We start from the raw sequence: 10,201 nt of genomic DNA, 5'->3' as shown, positions 1-10,201 counted from the left end.
GAGTGGGGGGCACGCCGATGGTTTGTAGAGGAGGTGGGGGTCTGCAGACTATAAACGCGATGAACGCCTGGAGGAACGGACTCATGGTGCCTCGGGACTCGAGCGCTGCCGACGGCGTGGCGTCTCACTGGTGTCACACACCTCTGAGGGAGGCTGAATCATCTGGATTGGGACAAGACCCAACACGTGCAGCAGGGCGTGGTCGGTGGCCGTGAAGGTGTAGGTGCTTGTGAACGGATCGTAGGTTTAAACGAGTGAGATTAGATTCAAGCTGAGGGCGCGAGTCAGGCCTGGGGGGCCGAATAAGATGCAAAGATGAAGAAGGAGAAAGTGGATTTATTTAGAAAGCACAGAACAGGGAGGTGGAGGAGGAGAAGGAGGAGGAGCTGTGAGGCTAGGTGGTGTAGCATTTCTGGAGAAACAGCAGCTGCCAACAGGACAGCTGGGCCGGCAGAAGGAGGCCGTCTTCGTCTTAAAAGGTCTCAACAGATATTTATAGTACCCCACCGAGCCCCCGGGGCTTCACATGAGGAGGTGGAGGGAAGGGGAGGGTTAGGGTGAGGGTGAGGGTGAACGTGAAGGTTAGGGTATTCACTTCATTTTAACGTCTCTAAACAACATCAGCTCTGCAGTTGTCCATCCTGTCGATGTAGATCCCCAACAAACGGTTTGGGTTCTCTCTGAAGACGCGTCACCGAGGAATGTAGGCTCTCATCACTGGACGTTCTCCATCATCTTCAGGAACTCTGTGGACAGAAATCCAGAGGCATAACCCAACAGCCCTCCACCAATTTCCCACACCAATCACACACACCAATCAATCACACCAATCAATCACACCAATCAATCAGACAAATCAATAACTTGTTAAAGGTATCTCCCAGATGACGCCTCTAGAGATACATGATGGTGGACCTGACATCTATTTCTGACCAATCCGCATGAAGGTCCAACAGTTAAATGTAGACACATAATGGTAGTGATCTCCTGGTGAACATTAGTGATCTCCTGTTGAAAGTTAGTAATCTCCTGGTGAACTTCAGTGATCTGGTGAATGTTAATGATCTGGTGAACGTTAGTGATTTTCTGGTGAATGTTAGTGGTTTCCTAATGAATTTTGGTGACCTCCTGATGAAAGTTAGTGATTTCCCGGTGAATGTTAGTGACCTTCTGGTGAACCGTAGTGATCTCCTGGGAATATTAGTGGTTTCCTGATGAATGTTAATGATCTCCTGGTGAACGTTAGTGACCTTCTGGTGAACATTGGTAATCTCCTGGTGAACATTAGTAATTTCCTGGTGAACGTCAGTGATCTCCTGGTGAACATTAGTGATCTCTTGGTGAATGTTAGTGACCTCCTGGTGAACGTTAACAATTTCCTGTTAAATATCAGTGATCTCCTGGTGAATGTTAGCGATCTCCTGGTGAACGTTAGCGACCTCCTAGTAAACATTAGTAATATTCTGGTGAATGTTAGTGATCTCCTGGTGAACACTGGTGATTTCCTGGTGAACGTTGTTGATTTCCTGGTGAACATTGGTGATTTCCTGGTGAATGTTAGTGATCTCCTGGTGGACATTAGTGATCTCCTGGTGAACGGTAGTGATCTCCTGTTGAATGTCAGTGATCACCTGGTGAACGTCAGTGATCTCCTGGTGAATGTCAGTGATCACCTGGTGAACGTCAGTGATCTCCTGGTGAATGTCAGTGATCACCTGGTGAACGTCAGTGATCTCCTGGTGAATGGTAGTGATCTCCTGGTGAACGTCAGTGATCTCCTGGTGAACGTTGTTGACTTGTCTACTAGTGTGAGCACACAGAGTCTGACGTTCTCTGAGGTCGGTGATTTCTCCCTTGCACGGTTGTGACTGCAAACAGAGCAGTTGAACAGCTAGCAGTAAAGACGGGTTGATATCGGTCACCTCTTCTGTCCACGTCCAGAAGTTTAAAATGATTCACTACCAGCTCTAAGACTCTAAATCAGACTGGAGGAAACGATCGGATGCTGCCAGTTGGCGTTAGTCAGACGATCTCTCCTGCAGCCTGGATGACTGAACAGGTCTGATCTCTAGTTTGTCCTCTTCCTCTTTCTTCTTCTCTCGTCTTCCCCCTGCAACGCTAAGTCTTGAGTCTATTCAAACGCTCACAGACTAAGGAGCAAAATTCTTTGAAAGAGATCTTAAACCTCATTGAGACCTCTGCTGGTTAAATAAAGTCAAATAAGATGAAATAAATAAAAATCATGGATCCAAGTACGTATATTTACAAAAAGTTGTTATCAGACTTGCACTGCAGCCACTTACCCTTTGTGTTCCTGCCCAAGAGAGCTAATAGATACCCCAGAACCCTTCAGCCAATCCCTGGAGCATTCTGACAACAGCACCCGGTGGAAAGATGCTCAAGATGAGACAAGAACTCAGCCAGCGGCCTATTAGCTTAGCTTAGCTTAGCATGAAAACTGGAGTGCGCCATCGCGCATTCGCACATCAACACTCATCCGCTCATTGCGGATTTTTGGTAGGCAGTCACATGATACTGTATATGTGCATGCTATTGGCTGACGGCATCTGGAAGTGCGCTATGTTCCGTGAGTCTCGGACTTGCGTGAGACACAAAAGTGCTTTAACAGTAGATTAGAGTGTTGGAAAAGGTAATACAGATAGAAGGTGGTTTAATGTCAGTATGGGGAGGGTTCATAAACATTTAAATTCTTCTTCTTCTTCTTCTTCTTTTCCTTTCGGCTTTTCCCTTCAGGGGTCGCCACAGCGAATCAATTTCCTCCATCTAGCCCTGTCCTTTGAATCCTCTTCACTCAAACCAACTCATAAACATTTAAATTACCGTAAATAATTACATAAATAGTTGTTCTATGGTGGAATTCATTAATCGCGTTTGGTTCCTGGAACGCATTACCCACGAGGAACGAGGGCGCATTGTATTCAGTTCCCATCCAGCAGCTTTATATGGTTTGTGTGAAACTGAAGGAATGCTCTGAGAGAGGATCTGGGGAGGCTCCATGAACAGACCTGCTTGTTTTCACCATTTGACTTTTGTACAGAAGAACAAGACAAGTTCTTTCTCTCTCTCTCTGTTTTTATGCCAAACTAAGCTAAGCTAACTAGCAGCCAAACCCAGCTCCACGTTGGAGGGACATGGAGCTGTGTTGTCCATCATGACCTTCTTGTGATACGTCCTCTGACGACACACCAGTCACAAAGACCAGTGGAGACTTTCCTCTCTTTAACAGCAGCTCGTCATCAGAGTCTTACCGTCAAAATCAATCTTCCCGTCTTTGTTGGTGTCTGATTCGCCAAACATCTCGTCGATGTCCTCCTCTGTGACGGGCTCTCCGGTCATGTGGAGGATATCTCCAAACTCCTCCCGGTCAACGAAGCCATCTCCATTCCTGTCCATCAAAATCAACACAGCGACATTGTTCACACTTGAAAATGAATCTGGCACCTTCACCATCAGACACTTTATTTCTATATTATAAGAGCAGTAATCAGTCAAGTGACACCCATCAGTCCAGGGATGGTTAAAGTCTTATATGAATTTCAAAACAGAAAATTCAGAATGAATGCTGGTCTTAATCCACTGGTGGTGCTCAAGAATGATGTGCTGATCCTTCAGTTTAACAGCGTTACACTTTTAGCCAGCATCTGTAAGCTACGCTAACAGCTAGCCTACATTAAACGAAGCTTCACACCTGCGGTAACACACACATCTTCATCATTATTACTAGTGTCATTATCATCATTATTATTAAAATTTATTATTAATATAATTATTATTATTAATATTTATTATTATAATCATTATTACTATTATCATTATTAACATACTGTATATTATTATTAATAATAATAACATGTATTATTATCATCAGTATCATTATATTCATTATTAGTATTATTATTGTCATTATTTTTAATATCATAATTATTTAATGATGATGATGGTAATGATGATGCCGTGGTACACTGACGTCGGCCTGGTGTGTACCCTGCCTCAAGTCTTCTGGGATAGGCTCCAGCACCCTGTACGGGTACTGAAGATGTATGTGTGAATGATGATGATGATGATGAGGATGATTGTTATCCTTATTATTATCAACATCATCATTATTATTATTATTATTATTATTATTATTATTATATTGTTAATCATTGTTACATTATTATTATTATTATTATTATTATTATATTATTATATTGTTAATCATTGTTACATTATTATTATTATTATTATTATTATTATTATTATTATCATCATCATTATTATTACCACTATTATTAAGGGATAAATAAGGGATAAGTTATACTCTACTCTCTCTACTCTATTATTAGTACAAGTATTATTACTTGTAGCACTGTTAACGTCCAAACTGATCCAATTCTCTAATTTGTTGCAGCTTGCAGCATTTGCAACACCCAAAGTGATCCAGTACTCTAATTGGTTGCTGCTTGTAGCATTGGTACTGCCCAAAGTGATCCAGTACTCTAATTGGTTGCTGCTTGTAGCATTGGTACTGCCCACAGTGACATCAGTCGTTAGCATCTTTGTCATACTTGTCAAAAATGCGGAAGCATTCTGACAGTTCTTCTTCGCTCTTTCCAGCCTGGTCCTCCTTTAGCTGCTGCACCATCATGACCAAGAACTCCTCGAAGTCGATGGTACCGCTGCCTGAGGAGACGGGAGGAGAAGAAGGGAGGAGACAGATGTGAAGTGAGCAAATGGTGGTGTCGTGTTTCTTCTGTGTGAGGATCATCTCACCATCCTCGTCCACCTCCTCGATGATGGCGTCCAGCTCCTCCCTGGAGGGGTTCTGGCCCAGCATCCTCATCACAGTGCCCAGCTCCTTGGTGCTGATGTCACCGCCACCATCAGTGTCAAACATGTCGAAGGCGGCCTTGAACTCTGGCAGACAGATGGAAATAGTTCCACTTTGGACATGTCAATGGCTCTCGTGTGTTACACAACATTAAAATCAAACAGACTGAATGTGGCTACCGGCAGCAAATCCTAAAAGATCTGACCTGCAATCATCTCCTCGGTGAGGAAAGAGCGGGCGTCGCTTTGTGCATCGGTGGGCTGAAGAGAGGAGAGAGAGAAGAGGCTGGTCAGTGGAGGATGACTGGAAGGACCTGAAGACAGGCATGATTCCTGTCAGCTGCGGTTCATCAAACGTAACCAACTGTTTCAGCACCTGTCCAGATTGAGACCTCCTGCATGTGTCAACGTTTACACACTAGCATCCCACAACTTGTACAGATCAGGGAAACAGGGCATGGACGGTTTTCAGTAGAAACACAATGAGTGCACCCTGTTTCCTCCCTCACATCTAGATTAAGTCGCTGGTGAATCCATTACGTCTAAACATCTACAGAACTAGATCCACACTGTTTCCCCTACACTGTTACGCCCACACTTTTAACCCCACCAGGTATGTGGACCCTGGTCTTTTGAGGGCAATCCAGGAAACAGTTCCACAGCCAGGATGTGGACATCATGACATAGTTCCTTTAGTTTCTAACAACAAAAGGCAAATTAGAATCTAAATACCCATGCAGGGATTACACATGATGTTCCAATGCTATTCACATAATCCAGATCTGAGGTCTTAACAGAGGTCAGGGGTCAGTATCTACGGAAAATGAGACAACAGAGATGATACAATTGAGTTGATTCAGAATTGCTTTTATGGATTTCATGTATCTTTGAAAGTCAGAAATTATATCTAGACAAATAATCAAAACATTTTGCATTCTATGAAATCATCAGCATTAATAAGTCAATAGTAAGTTTTTTAACAAATCATTAATAAGTCATCAATGAGTTGTTAGTAAGTCATTAATAAGTAATACAGTGCGCCCTCGCGCAGTAGCGCAACAACACTCACAACTTCACCTCATCGCGGATTTATTTGGTAGGCAGTCCCGTGTTATCGTATGCATATTCTATTGGCTAACGGCATCCAGAAGTGTGCTACGTGCCATGAGTCTCGGACTTCCATGAGACACCATGCTTTAAACAGTTGATAAGAGTGTGGAAAAAGGTAATACAGATAGTAGGTGGTTTAATATCAGTATGGGGAGGGGTCATAAACTTTTAAATTACCGTAAATAATAAGATAGTTTGTCAATATATTGCAGAATTCATTATTCGTGTGTGGTTCCTATAACACATTAACCGCGAATAACGAGGTCGCACTGTAATTATTAATGACTCACTTGCTTATAGCCCCAAAGCTCAGCCGTCATATGTTGGACTTCACCCCAGTGAATGAGAGGGAACCTGTGCCTTCAGGTTGGGCACAGGTGTCTCACTGTTGTTTCGGTCTACGGGCCAAACAGCAGTGCGGAATACCCAGGCTTCTTGCAGTACCTGGGAGGAGTACTGAATAGTGTTCCGATTGGGGACTCCCTTGTTCTCCTTGGGGACTTCAACGCTCACGTGGGCAATGACAGTGAGACCTGGAAAAGGGTGATTGGGAGGAACGGCCTCCCCGATCTAAACATGAGTGGTGTTCTGTTATTGGACTTCTGTGCTAGTCACAGTTTGTCCATAACAAACACCTTATTCAACCACAGGGATGTTCATAAGTGGACGTGGTATCACGACACCCTAGGCCGGAGGTCAATGATCAACTTTGTTGTTGTATCATCAGACCTCAGACCTCTGTGTTGGACACTCGGGTGAAGAGAAGGGCAGAGCTGTCAACCAATCACCATCTGTTGGTGAGCTAGACCGGCTGGCAGAGCAGGAGGCCGGACAGACTCGGCAGGCCCAAACGTGTTTTGAGAGTTTGTTGGGAACATCTGGCAGAGCCCTCTGTCAGTGAGGTCTTCAACTCCCACCTCAGGGATAGCTTCTTTCAGATCCCGCAGGAGGCTGGGGACACTGAGTCAGAGTGGACCAAGTAAGGGATGCTGTCAAACTGAAGAAGGAGTCCTATCAAACCTTGTTGAATTGTAGGACTCCGGAGGCAGCTGACAGGTACAGGCAGGCCAGGCGTAGCTCAAGTAGTCGCAAAGGCAAAAAATTGGGTCTGGAGGAGTTTGGGGAGGCCCTGGACGAGGACTATCGGTCAACCTCAAAGAAATTCTGGGAAACTACTTGGCGCCTCAGGAAGGGAAAACAGTGCACAGCCAACACTGTTTACAGTAGAGGTGGAATGTTGCTGACCTCGACTGAGGATATTGGAAATACTTCGAGGATCTCCTCAATCCCGCTACTATGCCTTACACAGAGGAAGAAGAGGCCTGAAGTCTCAGAGGTGGACTCTTCAATCATTCAAGCTGAAGTCACCGAGGTGGTTGCCAAACTCCTTGAGATTCACCTTGAGTACTTCAAGTCTCTGGATGTGCAGGGTCTGTCATGGTTGACATGTCTCTGTAACATCACATGGCAGTCGGGGACAGTACCTTTGGATTGGCAGACTGAGGCGGTGGTCCCTCTTTTCAAAAAAGGGGAACCGGAGGGTGTGTTCCAACTATAGGGGTATCACACCCCTCATCTTCCTGGGGAAAATCTATTCCAGGGTCCTGGAGAGGAGGATTAGAGCTATAGTCGAACCGCGGATTCAGGAGGAACAATGCGGTTTTCGCTCTGGTCAAGGAACACTGGACCAGCTCTACACTCTCCATCGAGTGCTCAAGGGTTTGTGGGACTTTGCCCAACCAGTCCACATGTGTTTTGAGGATCTGGAGAAGGCATTCGATTGCGTCCCTCATGGTATCATGTGAGGAGTGTTTTGGGAGTATGGGGTTTGGGGCCCTCTCTTGAGGGCTATCCGGTCCCTGTATCCCTGTATGGTTTGGATTGCCGGCAGTAAGTCAGACCTGTTGCAGGTGCATGTTGGACTCTGGCAGGGCTGCCCTCTATCACCGGTTATGTTCATAATCTTTATGGACAGAATTTCTAGGTGCAGCTGGGATCCGGAGGGAATCCGGTTTGGGGACCAAAGGATTTCATCTCTGCTTTTTGCAGACGAGGTTGTCCTGTTGGCCTCATCAAAACTAGACCTCCAACATGCACTGGGACGGTTTGCAGCTGAGTGGGATGAGGATCAGCACCTCTAAATCTGAGGCCATGGTTCTTGACCGGAAAAGGGTGGTGTGCCCTCTTCAGGTCGGTGGAGAGTCTTTGCCCCGAGTGGAGGAGCTTACGTATCTTAGGCTCTTGTTCACAAGTGAGGGAAGGATGGAACGTGAGATTGACAGACGGATCGGTGAAGCTTCCACAGTGATGCAGTTGCTGTATAGATCTATTGTGGTGAAGAAGAAGGTGAGTTGCAAGACAAAGCTCTTGATCTATGTTCCTACTCTCACCTGTGGTCATAAGCTTTGGGTAATGACTGAAAGGATAAGATCCTGGATACAAGCGGCTGAAATGAGTTTCCTGCGTAGAGTGGCTGGGTGCACCCTTCGGGTTAAGGTGAGGAGCTCAGTCACCAGGAAGGAGCTCGGAGTAGAGCCGCTGCTCCTCCGCCTCGAGCGGAGCCAGCTGAGGTGGCTCGGGCATCTGTTCCAGATGCCTCCTGGACACTTCCCTAGGGAGGTGTTCCGGGTATGTCCTACTGGGAGGAGACCTCGGGGAAGACCTAGGACACACTACAGGGACTATGTCTCTTGGCTGGCCTGGGAACGCCTCGGGATCCCCCCGGAGGAGCTGGAGGAGGTGTCTGGGGAGGGGGAAGTATGGGCATTCCTGCTCAGACTGTTGCCCCCGCAATCCAGTCCCGGATAAGCGGTTGAAGATGGGTGGATGAGTGGGTAAGTCATTAACAAGTCATTAATGAGGTGCTAAAAAGTTGTTAATGTCATTAATAAATCATTAATAAATCATTAATAAGACATCAATGAGTTGTTAGGATTGGAGTAAATGTTTGCTAAAGCGTGTTTTGTGTGGTAAAACCTACAGAAGTGAGGGTATGAGCTTTTTTTGTGTGGTCCGTTGGTCCGGTGAACTTCATCCCCGTTTCCATTGAGAAAACAAACTGAAACCCAAAGCCACTGACAGCGGCTATAAACAGCTCCGCGTCAGGTACGAAGTGTCTAATCCTCTGCCAGCTGTCTCATTTGTCCATGACGGCTCTTCAGGAGCGACGCCACAAAACATCTCAGTCCTGCAGGACACTGGTTCTAATGGCTATTTCTTGTATCTGACCCAACATCCTTTGGTTAGTCCGTCCACCCGTTGTCCCAGTCCCACCATCACTCCGGTTTGTTTCCACAGCCACTCTGAAGCAACATTCTGTAACTTAATATTTTAGGTCACACACAACAGGAATCTGTCCAGGGTAACTAAAACAACATTTCCCTGAATGTATCTCTTTAACAACACGTCACTGTCATCTGGACTCGCTCCTACCTACAAAAGCTATTTTAAAGGTGAAATTTGGGAGCGGATTTGAGACGGATTTTGTCAAGGTGACAGCCCTACATGAGGACACGACGTGTCCTCTCACTTTACTCAGCTGCTTCTATCTTTAGTGTGCCTCCAGTTCAGACAGCAACCCGCTCACAAAGAGGTGATGGAAAACTATAGTCGGGTCAGAGCACAGGACAAGAAGTGTTCCAGTGGATGAACATGTAGACGGAAGCTTCCAGCAGTGGGTTAAAACAAGCACATCCAGCGCTACTTCATAAAAATGTCAGGATGTCCAAATGTTACAGCTGGTAAAGTAGGGGTAGCTGGAGCCAGCTGTGCTGGAGGACCTGTGGGTGTGGGTGTGGGCGCCTCTCCTTCTTCATCCACTGGGGTTTCGTCCTCATCATCAGAGAAAAGCACATTGTTCAAACCACAGTTCCTTCACCGTTTTGTTTCCGGGTCTTACCATGGCGGCTGGCTGCGCTGATCAGCACCAGTGGACAGATGTTTTAGGACGAGTCTCCTGCTTCCCAGGTTCAGGTGGGACTGGGTCTCGACCCCGTCAATAAGTACCCCCTCATCCCACCGCGCTTTTAATGAAAATGACCAGGATTGGACAAGAGACTTCATCCTCAGACAAGGGAGAACCAATCAAATTCAACTTTAGTTTGCCAAACTGCTGATGGACACCCCCCCTGTGTGGTTCACGCTCCGATCCCCCAAATTTAGATTACAGACAAGCTCAGTGACATTTATTAAAAAAAGAAAACAGTGCAGGCGGCGGCAGCTGGAGGTTATTTTGGCACAAGATCAACTGAGCATCTCA

At 45.9% G+C, this 10,201-nt stretch overlaps 1 protein-coding gene across 1 annotated transcript; it reads right to left on the bottom strand.

Moving 5' to 3' along the window:
• Positions 1-316: 316 nt before the first annotated feature.
• On the bottom strand, positions 317-9,946 carry LOC137607787 (troponin C, skeletal muscle). Its single transcript, XM_068333761.1, has 6 exons — positions 9,842-9,946; positions 5,040-5,094; positions 4,777-4,920; positions 4,572-4,686; positions 3,270-3,406; positions 317-746 (listed from the first exon to the last, which is right to left on the bottom strand). The coding sequence occupies exons 1-6, from the start codon at positions 9,842-9,844 to the stop codon at positions 715-717; spliced, it is 486 nt and encodes a 161-aa protein (XP_068189862.1). The 5' UTR covers positions 9,845-9,946; the 3' UTR covers positions 317-714.
• Positions 9,947-10,201: the final 255 nt, after the last annotated feature.

Source organism: Antennarius striatus, chromosome 2 (assembly GCF_040054535.1).
Source record: "Antennarius striatus isolate MH-2024 chromosome 2, ASM4005453v1, whole genome shotgun sequence".
NCBI classification, from domain to species: Eukaryota; Metazoa; Chordata; class Actinopteri; order Lophiiformes; family Antennariidae; genus Antennarius; species Antennarius striatus.
The sequence above is the reverse complement of the archived record's forward strand: the minus strand, read 5'-3'. Positions and strand labels throughout refer to the sequence as shown.

What these genes read in the sequence shown, in the direction of transcription:
- LOC137607787 (XM_068333761.1), bottom strand. An exon ending in CACCGAGGAGATGATTGCAG is followed by an intron (nt 4,921 to 5,039) that starts GTCAGATCTTTT and finishes TCTGTCTGCCAG; the next exon opens with AGTTCAAGGCCGCCTTCGAC. An exon ending in CGGGAAGATTGATTTTGACG is followed by an intron (nt 747 to 3,269) that starts GTAAGACTCTGA and finishes TTCTGTCCACAG; the next exon opens with AGTTCCTGAAGATGATGGAG.